The 15,546-nt window shown below is 41.7% G+C and overlaps 1 protein-coding gene across 1 annotated transcript in view; it reads left to right on the top strand.

Moving 5' to 3' along the window:
• The window catches only part of ctdp1 (CTD (carboxy-terminal domain, RNA polymerase II, polypeptide A) phosphatase, subunit 1), a 94,227-nt gene that overhangs the window by 50,076 nt on the left and 28,605 nt on the right, over positions 1-15,546 (top strand). Inside the window, exon 13 of the mRNA XM_080787461.1 lies at positions 1,435-1,634. Coding sequence (XP_080643587.1) covers positions 1,435-1,634 — 200 coding nt within the window. The remainder of the gene's footprint in view (positions 1-1,434; positions 1,635-15,546) is intronic.

Genomic DNA, 15,546 nt, shown 5'->3' on the forward strand with positions numbered 1-15,546 from the left:
ACTGTAACAAAAACAAAATCTGGTACCATAGATCATTGCATCAATTAACGCAGCGCTCTCATGAATGACTGTAGTGTTAATGGAATACCAATAATTTGCTGGCTGTATCATTTACTCATTTCTTTTGGGCCGCTTATGCAAGCACGTAGTTTAAAGTGAAGGCCATTTCCCCAGATATAATTAGATGCATAATTAAAGCACAGTCTCCAATACTTCAAGGGAATTAGCCGTATCCCCAATTTGAGCCGTTCTCCTTTAATGTACTGTATCAATCACTTTGCACATAACTATTCCCATAATGGCACCTTCTCTCTACAGTGTGTTCATAATCGCAAAGAAAAGTTCTACCCTTTTTTTTTTTTAAGCGTGTGGTAAAGTTTGTATGGTGATAATTTGCTTATTCTCCTGTGCAAAATAAGGAAGGCTTGATGGCTTGATGTACACCCAACCGTGATGTACATGATGCTAGTACTGTGTTAATGTCGTAGGTATTTACCCCCAAGCTAACTCATGGTGCCGAGTTCCATGCAAGATGGCATTAGGTAGCATTTTATAGTCTGATTGTCAGCTGTAGTCATTTTTTATAGACTACAGCTGACAATGCGTTTATGGCAATGCTCTGCGCCTGTGAGCGAGCAAATAAAGGTACCATAGTGGGTAGGATGACAAAGCAAGTCAGTCTGACATCTTATTGTTATTTTGCCTGAAATGAATGTTTCATAATTATGGGCAAAAGACTTGCTAAAGAGCTACGCTATATATGCACAAAATGAAAGGACACCTATCATCAAATCAACTGTGACTTTAATTTTGCCGGAAATTAATGCGTTTCATACAATAATTGTGCCTGGAAGTCTGTCTCTCTCCGTCGCTCAATCTGCTTCACTCTCAATCTTTCTCTTGCATGCTGTGCTGTCTAAATACCTTTTCCTGTTCACAGACTTCTCTCTGTGGGAGTGCAAGTAAAATGCTCTGTCTTCCCAATACAACTAGTTCTTGCTGCATATTATTTATAATGCTCAATTGGGCGATCAGGCCCCTGCCTACCACTGAAGCCACAATACACACTGCACACACACGACAAATTTCCGGGCACAGTCGCTAAACGGGCCATCACCTAACAACAACTTGGTGTGTACATACAGGCCGTAACATAACTATATATATATATATATATATTCAAACGGATAGCTTCTCATGCACATCCAGGTGGAGGAGGTGCTGGTAGGCAAGGTATAAATGTATGCAAGCACCTGACGAAGCCAAACGGCGAAACGCGCCGTGCAATAAATAAATTCTTGTCCTGAGTCAAGAGTGTGCGGTCCCTTCCTCTCCCTGGGGAAGTTCTCTTTGGCCTGCATATATATATATATATATATACATTCATATATATATATATATATTCATATATATATATATATTCATGTGCTGTAGGTGGACGACATCCTAGGCGAGGAGAGCGACAGCGAGAGTCAGGGACCCTGGAAGTTGAAAGCGGGGGATGAAGAGGAGGATGAAGAGCAGCAGGATGCTGGGCCTAGCGCAGGAGGAGGAGGAGGACACCTTCCGCAGGCACCGAGCGAGGAGATCCAGAAGCCAGTGAGTGAGGAGAGGTCGACAGGTGGCGAAGCGAGGTGAGTGAGGCTGCCTGTCACATCGGTGCGTCGGTGTGATCCCGTTACCCTGCTGCCTATAAAGAGGTATAGCTTTGCCCAGGACAAAACCAAAATGTAATCAAAATGCTGGGCAAAGCCTGGAATGAAAAGGACCCCGCAGCTCAAGGTCCATTCCAGGGGCTACATCCGTCTCGTGGTCTCTTTTCAATTTCTTTGCAAATCCCGTGTTTCTCGACTTGGCCATCGCAGGAATTGGTGCCTTTGTCGTCCATTTTCCTCAATCGCTATATCCAGTAGCGGCCTTAGCTGTGTTTCAACCATTTAAATTGAAACGGGGCCCTGTCCTGCCCATGGTGTGTTGAACGGGCTTTCTCTCTCTCGCTTGCTCGCCCTCTCTCTCTCTCTCTCTTGCTCACCCTCTGTCTCTCACTTGCTCAATTACACCTATTTCCTGTTAATAATGACCTGTCGGTGTGAAATGTGGTCCATTGGGAGGCATTTCATTGTGAAGGGACGACCGGAAGAGGAGAGGTGTTGCTGCTGCAAAATAGTTTTGAGATGTCGGAGCACCTTATTGAACAGTCCTACATTAGGTCGTGAAACAGGCCTCAAGGCAGGTCCTTATATCCACACTCTTACTTCCCTTTGGAGTATGAGCTGTGTCGGCAGAGACTCGCGTGAGTCGAGGCATGGCAGCTGGTGATGGTGTAAATACTGTGTGGTCAAACTATATGGTACCTACTAGTCTGCATCTCAAATTACCACCGCCTGCAGGAGGAAAACGTTGAATCGCAGTGGCAAGGATTTCTTCTGGGTGGTCGCTGAAATGTAGAAATGAAATTGCACCAATCTACAGTACCTTGCAGTCTACGCTGAAGCCTAGCAGCCCAATTAGTTGCCATGGTAATGTAATGTGTCTGAACAGAAAGCACCCAGGCAGAGGGAGATACTGAACACGTGAGTCACCCTCTTTCATGACACAGGGTTAGTCTTAGTTCTCTCACTTGAAATGGCTCTCTGTTTATCAGCTGTCTGGCCTGCCAGACAGCTGATAAACTGGCTCGTGGCTCGAGCTTGCTATGGAAGTTTTTGTTACTATAAGTAAGTAAACAAAATCAGCAAGATGCAGGACTCCATAGCTAAGATTCAAACTTCATTCTTCACCACACCGAAGAGAGACTAGTGTCTCCCTCCAGAGATTTCCCCCCCTTCCCCCTACACACATGTCCCACACATATTTTATACTGTCAGGAGTGTACAGAGAATAACAAGAGGTGTTCATTCCTTACATGGACTCTATTCTATAGTTGACTCACACAGTTTGAAATTGGTTTGCATGCGTCGGCAGTAGGGCTTTAAACAACTAGTCGACTACCGGTATTCAACTAGTCTACTGGTAGATCCACTAGTCAGCCTTGTTGGTACTAGTTGATTAGTTGATTTATTAAAAAATTAGAAATTAGGCCTCAAGATCAGCTAGATTATAGTTATCGTATTTTTTTTACATAATAGGTAGGCCTAGTTAACCCATTCTGACCGGGCACCCATTTTGGTGTTGGCATCATGTTATGCTTTAGCTATTGAAAAATAGCAGATCTACAAGCTCATATCGCGCCACCGAGTGGCGCGATACGAGCTTGTAGGTCTGCTATTTTTTGAAAAATTCGAAGAACGACTGACATTTTTAGAATCTGATCTCAGGTCAGAATGGGTTAATCAGACCAGTGTGTGTCCCGTGGAAACCTCGTATGAATCTGATCTCAGGTCAGAATGGGTTAAACAACTCGACAAGGCTGAGAGGCAACTAGTCAACTAGTAAAAATCACTAGAAGTAAAAGCCCTAGTCGGCAGTCTCTAAGGAGTTTGTCAGTGAAGAACAGGTGGTAATCAGGTAATCATCAAGTTTCATCTACTAGTAGGCTACATTAAATTATTCAGTACCATAGTGTTATATAAATATTATAAAACACAATATTGACTGAAGCCGATCAGTTCAGTACAGATATTTCACTTTAAAGGCGTAGTGAAACGGAAATGGTGGACATTTTACTTTGTCAGACTGTTTCAAGTTGAAACACCGCTATGAAGTTTCTGAACCAATCAGAGCGTCGGGATGGGATGGGATGGTAGCTAGGGACGGTAGCTATGCTATATGCATCGCATGGTGTGTTTGTTTACAAGTCAGATAGACGGCCATGCTGTACCAGTTTACTGTCATGTGGCTTATTTCTACCCTATAATGTTTTCAGATACACATTTTAGCGTGATGATTACATTGAAACCGAGTAATACACTGTCTGGATCTTGAATGGGAATGAAAACGGAGGATTTCTGTAATCGGATGCGGAGATATGTGGAATTAAACGGGTGAGCTTCATTTTTATTGGCTTTTATCGATGTGGGCCTTGACACGTCATCACGCAGCACGTTTTCGTTTTCAGGAAGTAATAAAAAAAAATATATATATGGACTTGATATAAAAACACACACAAATGAGAATTTGCCCATTTCTTTGGCATCCATTGTTAGGTATGCCCATATGATGACCACAGATATGGTCTAAAAGTCATTTCACTACACCTTTAAGGCTGATATTGTGGCTGATTTGTTGACCAATTCATTGTGCATCCATAGTTATGATCATTCACTCTGCTTCAGCATTGGCGGTGAAAAGTACCATATATGCAGTTATGGTAACAGTTATGGTAGCAGACATTGGTTCCTTTAAGAATTCCCAATAACTGGAAAAGGGAGCCATGGATGTCTGGTTACGGTTGTTGTGGTTTGAAGAGCTGTAGCCATTGCAACCTATCAACCCTAACAAAGCATCACACACCCACTAGTCTCAACTTCTCTGACAGAAACTAAAATATTACACCATCCCCTCTTCTTTTTTTGCTTTATTTATTCTGTTATTTTCTTCTCACAGATATTTTTTCACAGCCCCAAATATTTCCCTGTGCTCACGTTGAACCAGAGCAAGTTGTGCTGCATAATTACTTTAAAATGTTGAAAGCGTAGGAAGGTTTGAAAGAGTTTTGCTCCCCTGTCAGTTTGCCTGTCCTGAGGTTCTGCTGTCTGGTTTGGTGCCGTGCCTACACTGTCCCCAGCATGCATGATGTATTGGTTCCTCTTGCCCACGTCATTCTTTGGTCTGGCAGCCGTGCACTCTAAAGACACCTGCAGCTGTTGAAGTGCGGTGGTCACACACAATCAGAGCTGTGCAGCTTAATCGCAAAGCTTTTCGCAGCCATATCATATCTGCACAGCGGTGCAAAGGAGGGGAGAAAAACCTTTTCCACATGACTAGAAAAGAGATTAAAATACTTCACACAGCACAGTCACAGAGCAGTCCTTTCAAACAAACTATTTTCTCTCTTTGCACGAGAAAAGTTTGTGTTATTTTGGTGGAAGGCAAAAGTACCATTTTTCAGCTAAAACTGGCTGCCTTAAAGTGATGAAAGCCAGGAAATTAAAGCCAGAAAAGCTTAGTATTTGTCCTTTGGTTTGGAATGATCCTTTTGGTTTGCAGCTCCCTCTGGGTTGAGACTGTAACTAATGAGAAGGTAGTTTAAAGTGCATCCAAAAGTATTTGTATTACATTTGTTAATGTATCCAGTAATGGCCCACATGCGTTCCCAAATGACAAATATAAACTAACTTGGATTGTAGTTTATTTATTCAATAAATGTTTGAGACATTGTTTCAGAAATACATTAGCCATATTTGTTTGAATTACATTATCATATTTGATATTTGATTTGTTATCATATTATCATTATCATATTTGAATTACATTATCATATTTGTTTTATCCAGAGAAAGATTTTACAAATGAGCAGAGCCGATTAGTCATTTTGACATTCATACTGTAGATGCAACCTTTATGCTAATTGCATGATAAAAACTGATAAAAACACGTGGATTAAACAATGAAAACATAACTCGGGCAACTCTCAAATCGCAGGGAAAGTGTTTTACAATTACTGCCCCGGACAGAGATCTCCGTCTTTTAATTGCTTTATAATAGTTTGATATCGACGCGTGATACACTACAGTCTGAGCGTGTCTGTTGTACAACTTTCGAAACCACTTCCAGTAGTGCTGTCGCCTGATTGCCTCACAGCTAGAAGGTCCTGGGTTTGATTCCCGCCGGGGGCGTGTTCTCTCCTATGCGTCATCAGTGCCCATATGGGGGTGGGGTTGGCAAAAGGGCCTTTCTGTGTGGAGTTTACATGTTCTCCCTGTGTCCCCTAGGGTAGGTAGGTACCCTCACAAAAAACATGTAGTAATCTTCGTCTCTAAACTACCTCCCCCTGGCCAGCCGGGGTGCCTGATGGAGGGGAAAGGAACTAATCAGAATAACGTGTATAACACTGCCTTAAAACACTTGAAATCCATAAGCACGTTCTGCTGAATTGCAGAGCTCTCCCCAGATACCCTTCTCCTTCTTTCACCACACTCTGCATTGACTTGAATTGATTCATCACATTTATTTCACTTTGACTCGGTCAGTTTCCATGGGAACCATCAGTGCAGACTATTAGTAAAGCTCTCCACGAAGTTTCCTCCTAAATAAACTGCTTTATAAATGGATAATTTGTCAATTAAAAGTGGAGTGATTTAAATCCTCATTTATATAGTGCTTTTATCCAAATTGCTTTGCATTGTTCACACGCAATCACGTTGACGCACCAACCTGCTCATCGGGAAGAGTTAGGGGTTCATTGTCTTGCTCAAAGATACTTTGTCACGATGGCAGGAGCAGCCGGGGTTCGAACCAGCAACATGCCAGACTTACGGTCTACCTTTTTAGCCACATTAGTCACTCATACTGTCCTTAAAAGCCTGACTCTTAATTTGATGCCACCAGTATGCTAACACTTGGAGGCTTAGAACTGCAAAGTCTGTGCAAACTTTGCAATGCGTTGTCTGTAGCACTTGGTCTCGCATTGATGCTGATCAAATCATGATTCGGCACTTAAATCTTTATAACGGAGGGCTGAGGTTGAAACTTAGACCCAATTTCTCCTCCAAACGCACTTTTCTCCCTTCATCTCATCACGGCCACATTGTGACCGCAGCAGTATCGTCATCTCAAAGCCATTAACACAGTGTACTTGTCTGATTGAAGTGGTTGGAGTTCCATCTCAGATTCTCCGAAGTGATCTGTGTGGGAGCTGGATGCACTAAGAAGCTATGCTAATAGGTTTGTTTTTCTGGTCATTGTTAGAGGAAAGGCAGTATTTGAGGACGAGGACAAAATCTGTATTTTGTTCTTATATGCAAAATAGCCTCTAACGTGTTACACTCATATTCCTTTGTAAAAATGTATTTGTATTTAATAAAAGTTGACAAACTATAATATTTATTATTAACAAAATAATTCAATAATTGATTCAGAGTTTGATAAATTACATGAAAGCATTACTGATATAGTACATTAATAGTTAGTTAGTACCGTAATTGTATTTGCGCGCACATGAGACTGGACCATGGTCTTATTCAAGAAATATTTGTGGACCTTCAGCATTTCTAGTTGAGGACCCCTGCTATAGAGTGTTGGTTCAGTACAGGAGTCTCCATTTCACTCCAGCTTTTCATTAAACAGAAAAGGCATTTTCCGTAACTGAAGCTGGGATACCAATTTTATCCAATCAGGATAGAGAACTGCAGGCAGGATACATTAGACAAATGGAATTGTAAGTGATGACACAAAGAAATGAGCTGACAAAATTGGAACTGGAACACTATAAAGATTAAGCTTATAAATGGCTACTCTCTCCTGATTGGCTGACATTTTGTCACCTACCTGAAAATATATTTTCTGTTTATTAAAGAGCTGGAGAGACAACCTCTGTTACTGAACAAACACACTATAGCAATGATTACCATCATAATATAGTGATTTAACCTTTGTTGTTTTTCTCTAAAATCTATGGCCGCATGTGTTGTGCAGTACAGTTATACTGATTTCATGTGAGCTCAAAACAATGTCAGAATTTGAAATTGTCTGCGTCACCAAATCTTTCTGCATCGTTATTTTTTTAATGAAGTTGTGTTTTTTTAATGTTTTACTGTAAAACACTTTGGTACAACGTTATTTAAATGTGCTATATAAATAAAGGTGCCAAAGGTGGTATGGTATCTTTATGTTCCGCTGAATGAGAATTTGACCTTCTCACTTTCTTTCTTTTCTTTTTCACCCCCTTATTAAGTAGCATAATTGTATTCTTTAAGTGGTTTAAAATGTCACTTTAACCGGGTTCAGCATCAGGGAGATGCATAAACTTAAGCTATTTCTTGACATTTATGTTGTGATTAAGTAATCCATTCCATTAGCTCACTTCAGTGCATTCGGCTCCAGCACCTCCCATTCTTCTTCAGGCAAAGAGCAGAGAGTAATTCTTCATCACGAGGTTTAAGCAACATTGGGCCCAGCAACAAGGATTGAGACCACAGCATGGCTTTCTGAATAAAGAGCCCAGCTTAACGACAAACAGAGCCATTGACATGCGTCCATGTGCGTCTTAGTGACTAGTGTGTACTAGGGCATTAACATAAAATTCAATTATTTGTTGCTTTTCTACAGCAGACATGCAGCTGTGAGCTCTGTTGTTTTGTTGGTTGTTCTCCAACTTAAGTACTAATCCATTCCTGATTGGTTTCATATCATATACAAGCCTACTGTACATGGGTTTTACCGTCACTCGTGTAGGTGCGGTGGGCGGCGGACCGTGGCACTGGCAGCATTCAAGACAGATTGTCTAAATGCATATGCCTCATAGGCTCATACGCTCAATGGGGACAATTACAGTGTGTAAATACTTTCACTGATTCATAGCCTGCTAGCTAGCAAACCTAATATGTAATCATAACCTCCTCCTAGCTTGTAGCTCCTTCTAAAGACCAAAGGAACCTGTGGTTGTAACTTTAATTGAATGAAAAACATTGCATCGTTCATTCCTCCTCCTCCCTGCTCCATTCTCCACTCTGTGTTCTGTGAACAACGTAACATGCTATGCTGCGCCGTAGAAATGTCTTCTACAAGCTCTACAAGCTCACACAAAGCATCCATCCCTGAGCTGATGTTAATTTCAGCCAATCAGAGCGGCATTCAGAGTAATCTAGTAAGAGAGTGGCGACACTAGCATTGACTCCCATTGTAACAATGGAATGTGGAGGTACATGGGATAGTTCCAATGTTTGGAACTATCGCCCATAGGCACCCACTTTGCGGTGAGATCAAAGCGCGTCGCCACTCTCTTACTATTCCACTCGGCCTGCATTCACCGGCTCTGTTTTGCAGTTAATCCTTCACTCGCTGGCCGTTTCAGAACACCGTGTTTTAATGCTTGATTGGATGGGAAAAAATATCATATTTTACCTCCGAATAATCGACTATAAACCGAGTCGACTATCAAAAATCAGATCACGTTTGGTTAATGCCCTAGTGCAGGGGTCCTCAACTAGAAAGGCTGAAGGTCCACAAATAATTTTTGAATAAGACCATGGTCCAGTCTCATGCGCACGCAAATAAAATTGCGAGTCGCGGGCCACGTGGGCCCCACGGGGGTGGGGCTGCCCCCCTCGCCCCCCACCCCTAGAAACAACTATGCCCGTTTAGTACAGTCAAACCAAGCTTATACAAACCGGGTCCCATCCCAACCAACCAATACTGGGGTGGCAGAGTTGACAAATATTCATTATTCACCTCCATTCATTAAACTGCATGTGTGAATGTGTCACTGCTAGTGAGCCAGTCAGCGCAACATTGTCATCATGACCTTGCTCAGCATTGAGCGAATACAACAGAGAATTCAACTCGCGGTTGCGGTGACTTTTCTTCTCTTTATTCTTTTCTTTTTAATGTTTTTTTGTGGCTTTTGCCTTTATTTTATATTGTTTTATGGAGGGACAGACAGTAGGCTGACAGGAAACGGGGAGAGAGATGGGGGAGTGACATGCCGTAAAGGCCATCAGGATCGGGAGTCGAACCCGCGGCACACTGCCAGACTGGATTACCAGCCAAGGTGCCTGGACCACTGAGCCACGGCCCAGGCCTCTTCTCTTTATTCTATCATTTCTCCAGGGTCCACAGAGAGGTGTACCACTGCCCTAGTGTGTACAATTCATGCCTCTGTGCCATCACGCGGGGCAAGACCTACGCTGTAGAGTAGACGCTATATTTCTTTTGGGCGGAAGTTGGGGGATTTTGGTTGTAAGGCTATGCTGTGCCATGGGCTTTTATTATTAAGATTAACAAGATACTGGTCTGCGTATGCCCCCTGTGTTTCACACCAGTATGCTTTACGATCCTCATACTTTTATTTTAGTGTATTTGTATTTTTCTTAAGTAACAAATTATTTGTTACCCATTTTTCTCCCCAATTTAGTTGTTATGCCAATTGATTCCTCCCCACACACATTTCTGTGTTGTCACTGCTGTTGTGTCCTACTGAATCACCTGCCACTAGGAACTCGTGGGCAGGGACCACTGCGCCAACCGAGTGCCTAGTGCTCATACTTTTTTAAATAAATAGATAAAGGGAATGGGCATTTTGCTCTTTATAGCAGGTCAGACGGAGAGATACGGAGCAGGAGAAATATAACCTGCTGTACCATCTCTGCTCCTGTGGAGCATTGTGCCACTGTTTTCTCAGCAACAAATCACTGCTAAAGTGAAGGCGGTAAAATAAATGTACAGTTGAACAAACAAACGAGACCAGATGGAGAGATAGCAGACTTGTTTCAGTTCATAAGCAGGTCATGTGGCGGAGCACCAACATCTCCAGCTCTAATTATATTCACGGGTAAAACTTGCATACAACATTACAGCCTTTTGAAATGTGTGTGACAAAGCTAGAATAAAGAATAACAACATAACAACAAGCTTCCACATTCCCTGCTTCAAATTATATTACGTTTAATTACGAGAAGTTGCAATGGCTGCAATTTCAGCTTCAGGTTAACACTTTTCGTGCCAGGCATTTCTTCAGGCGCCCTTTTACCCGTGCCAGGCAAAAACTACAAAAGAGGACCCCGTGACGCAGCTTGTGAACCGGAAGTATCAGCCCACGCTGTTTCGATCTGACCCTTCACTACCATGAAAAACGCTAATATGCTCGTCTCGAACTTTTTTTTTTTATTGAGCTCCTAACATTGTCCCTCACCTCATATCACCTCATCAGAGCCTCAATTCGGAGATAAACGCCGCTAACGATCACCGACATTAGAGTAGTCTATTAAAAATAATCTGACCCATCTGAACTGAGTACTGTACTCGTGCTGTAGTACTGTACAAGCCCTCCTCCCTGGCCTCTGAGTGTGTGTGTGTGTGTGTGTTAGGCTGCGCAACAGTGACATCATCCAATGTAGCAACCAGAGGCCCAAAAAAATTCTGTTTCTCTCCCAAGTTCAAATCTGTTAAAACGTATTTACTCTAGTCTGCTCTATACACAGGATCCGCACCATGCAGAAACCACAAATAAATAATTCCACAAGACATTTATTTTATTTGGTTACTTTTTAATGTCACTCTGCCCTCCTCTGAGGAACTGGCGGAGCCTACTCCCCCTCCCCCATCTATTAAAAGAAGTGCACTTTGAATGCTCCTTTCCGTGTCTAATCACTGTCACTGCTGCTGCAGAACCAAAAAAATGTGATAAGCTGTATGTAATGAATGGATGTATAGGCAATAAGCTCCTCCAGTCATAGTATGTTTATCTTTTTTTAAGCAGTACACACGGACAGGGCTTAGCCATGGCTCGCTCATACTGTATGCAAACAGGCTGTACTGTACTGTATGTGCTGATCCTTTGACTAGCCTTGCTGGTATCTTGTTTCCCCCTTCCTCAGTTTTCTTTTATGTACTGTGTTCATACGTGTATTTATGTGTACAAACTGCACATATACTATAATGTACTATATGCACACATGTGTAAACTCTCATATACTGTAGAAGAGCCATGATTAAAAGCTCCTCGTGTATTTCATCCAGACCATGTATTTGTACTGATAGAATCGCGACCTTTCATATGTCTGTCAAGGAAGAGATTTATTTCTGTGGCGGTCCTGCTTGTTAGCGCTTTTACAGTAGTCCTAGTGTGTGTGTAGTACACGTGTGTGGATTCCAATTTCCAACATGCTTCATTATTCTCGGTTGTCAGATCGGGGGTTTGATTTATTTATGTTTTTTTGTGTGCATACTCTTATCGGTGCGGCATTGTGTTGCCACACCACACATCCTTCCCAGCGTGGCTCCCATTTCCCAACTCTCATCATAGATGTCACACCTGATTGCCACACGCCATCCACACGCCATCCGCACACAGTCGTCAGAGAGAGACTGAGGCAGTTCTGCATCACAGCAGCACACAATGGCACATATTAAAGGAATAAAATGTCACTTTGCGCTACGTCTCCCGAGAGATTTTGCACAAGTATAACAGCAGGGAGGCTGCAGTGATAGCTGTCTCAATCTGCAGGCCGTGTTTTGGAAAATATGCTTTTAACATTTCTACTACTGCATGTGATGGTTTCCAAGAATGTACAAAATAATGCAAAATTACATGCAAATGAGAGCTATGGCATTCATGCCATTGGCAGAAGCTTAACTCTATTCATTTTAAGCACATGCACATAATGTTTCATATGTCTCATAATTTATGTTGTCCTAAATATCTTCATGTAACCAACCTGTCCATCATTCTATGACATAGAATCTTCTAGACGGCTTGTCTCAGAGGAAGACAATGTACAGGTAAACAGATGGCTCTTGAAGTGACTCTAGTCGTATATAAGAGTGTCTGTGTGATTGTTTTCTATCTGTGCCAAACAGTGTATGCGTACTGAGGGTAGGCCATAGAAATACGTCCACTATTATTATTATTATTATTATTTTCAGACCTTTTCTAATAGAAGTCGATGGAAAACAAGTCATACCTACCTAGAGATGTCATAGATGATGTGATTATGTGGATCCATTTGGTTCCCTTCTTACACTCTTGAGTGTTAACCCATTCTGAGTGGGAACCCCTTTTGGTGTTTTAAGCATTGTTATAATTTAGCTATTGAAAAATAGCAGATCTACAAGCTCATAGCGTGGCACCGAGTGCCACGCTACGAGCTTGTAGGTCTGCTATTTTTGAAAAATCGTGAAAATCTTTGAATATATATTCGTTCAGAGCGAACATTTTTAACTCAAATCTTTCCTTTGGGGGGGGTCCCTGGAACAACATATTTTCAGATGGGGGTCAGTGGCCAATTACATATACATAGTGTTGGGGGTCCTTGACATGAAAATGAGAACGACGGACACAGAAACATAGGTTTTTGTGAAAACTATCTGATTTAGAATGCATTTGTAGAATTCTCCTCTGGTCTAAAACAAAAATGGGTTAAATTAATACTGAGGATTTATCGGTGTGGAAAAAACGTTGAGAACCAGTGCACCGGAGACACATGATGTGTTCTGCGTGCATCCGTTCAGTTCGCCCAGCATTTGTCCGTATCTAATCTGGATGCTGTGATGTTGCCGCCTGCGTCTTTTCTTCTGTAATACTGTACATTGCATTATTTAATCAAATTGACCACATCCACTCCTCTCCACTTTTGCTTCCAGGGTTTGGCTGCTTATTGCATGTGCACTACACAGGCCCTGCCTCCTTGAATTGGGTGTACTCATTAGTCAGGGGAAGGGATACTGCCACCGGGCACCAGCAAGGCACGAAGTCGTATCGTACTCTGTGGTGTGTGAACGCACCGACAGATGAGAGATGATGCGGTCCGAGACGAGCGATTACAGATGAAGGAATCACGCTCTGCATTACCCATACCCGACCAACCCAGCAGGGTTGTTTTTGGCATTCAACTATTCTTTTGAATAGTTTTCATTTAGTTTTACTCACATTTTAGTCACCTGTAATGTTTTAGGGTTACCGGTAGTCTAGTTTTAGTCAACTAAATTCTTGATGCCGTCGTAATGGCTGATTTTACACTTGCTGAAAATAGCCGATCTACAAGCATGCAACCAAGTGTGAAATGACTTGTGTCTTTAATTATACTGGATCTCCATTAGTCCCTTCCTAACATTTTAGTCTAGTTTTTATTTGTTGACATAATTGACAGTATATTTAGTCATAGTTTTAGTCATCGTCGCTTATTTTTTATTTAGTTTTGTCGTTTTTGTCTGTGAAAAAAGGTAGTCGACGAACATCTTTCGTGATGGTATCAGTCGACGAAATCAACACTTCAACCCAGTAACCCTGCTGCTCATTTCTATCTATATTCTCTCTTCTATTGTGGCTTGTACTGTCAACGCCCACCCCTCTCTTCACTCCTCTCTCCCTGTCTCTTCTGTCTGTCATTCTCTCTTTGAATAACGCAGCGGGGCCCACCCGACCAACCCAGTAACTATGCTCATTCTTATACAGTATAGACTGTATATATACACTCTTCTACTGTCTTGATCTGTCATCTATCTCTCTCTCTCACACACTCAATCACTCATTCACTCAACGCACGTGCCTGTCTTTCTTCCTTCTTGACACAAGCTAAGCTGTAACATTGTGTACATTTTACTCTGATAATGTACAACACATACAGTATGTACACTCTCAGGAAGTTTACTGTGTGTAACTGGTTGACATATCAGAGTTGATATTGACTGCGGTAGAAGAAAGGGAAAGTGACGCTCTTTTCCTTTTTCTTGTTTTTGTTTTTTTAGAGCTTTAGAGCAGGTGTTCTCAAATGTTTTTGGCCCAGGTATCCCTTGGAGGGGGGAGAAATATCCAAGTACCCCCACATCCTTGCCACTCCAATAAGCAAATTCTTACAAAGATTCATTTCATAGTTATCAAATCCAACGCATGTGCCAATAGTCATTCTATTCAAATTGATTGTGTGCATAACCTGACGGCACACTTTTCAATTAGATAAACATAATCGTAATGATACATCATTTTCAAAAATCTGAATTAAATTGTGGACCCCCTGGCTATGTGACGAACCCCACTTTGAGAACCGTGGCACTGATTTCTTCTTAGGCCCCTTTCTTATTTCTCCCTGCAGTGACATTATCTTCAGTATAAATGGAATGGTTGGAGTTTGGATTTCACGGCTATCTTCTTGATAATCTACTGAGGCGATAGATGAAGCAGGCAGGAGACACATCAATGTAGACATTTAAATTACTAGACGTTTGAGTTTTGTTATCATTCCTAGAAAAAATACGGTTTAAGGCTTTTGAGGGGATGGATTGGATAGTTCATATTCATTTTATATTATAATACCGTATTAATATGAATTGCCACAGATAATTTGTAAGTTGGGAATTCCCAACTTAGAATTAATGACCTCGCCATGAACCATTCACCTAGTTTGATTAGATTAGTAAAATTGCATGGCTGAGGTACTTTTACAAATTTGTACATTTGTACACTCAGAGTTATGGCCAGTCCGTGGCCTAATGCATGGTAAACTTGGGGTCAAAGTCGTACGATTAGTCACACACGTTACCGCAGTGAAATGTGTTCTCTGCATGTCCTTGGAATGAAAAACATTTGAAAATCACTGTGGTAGAGCTTTGGGCTATGAGGATTGTCCATAATACTGTAGATATGTCAGAATTATTGTGACTCATCTGTATCGTTTGCTCCTGCCTTGTTTCCTCTCTCCATTCACATGGTGAGGTCATACTTTAGCACATCATAATGTGAACAAAGTGGATTATGCCAGTAAGAAATGATTGAGTCAAAACAATTGCAATAAAAAATGGCATATTTACTAAGGGGGAATCATCACAGCGCATCTTAACCTTGTATAGACCATCTATAAGCATTCAGTAAAGATATTAGGTGTAGAGGTGGGCACCTGGGGGACTCCAGTCAACTACATATAGGCTTTAAGTGAGTGACTGTTTTGAGATTAT

This window comes from Protomyctophum bolini (assembly GCF_963924005.1).
Source record: "Protomyctophum bolini genome assembly, chromosome: 17".
NCBI lineage: Eukaryota > Metazoa > Chordata > Actinopteri > Myctophiformes > Myctophidae > Protomyctophum > Protomyctophum bolini.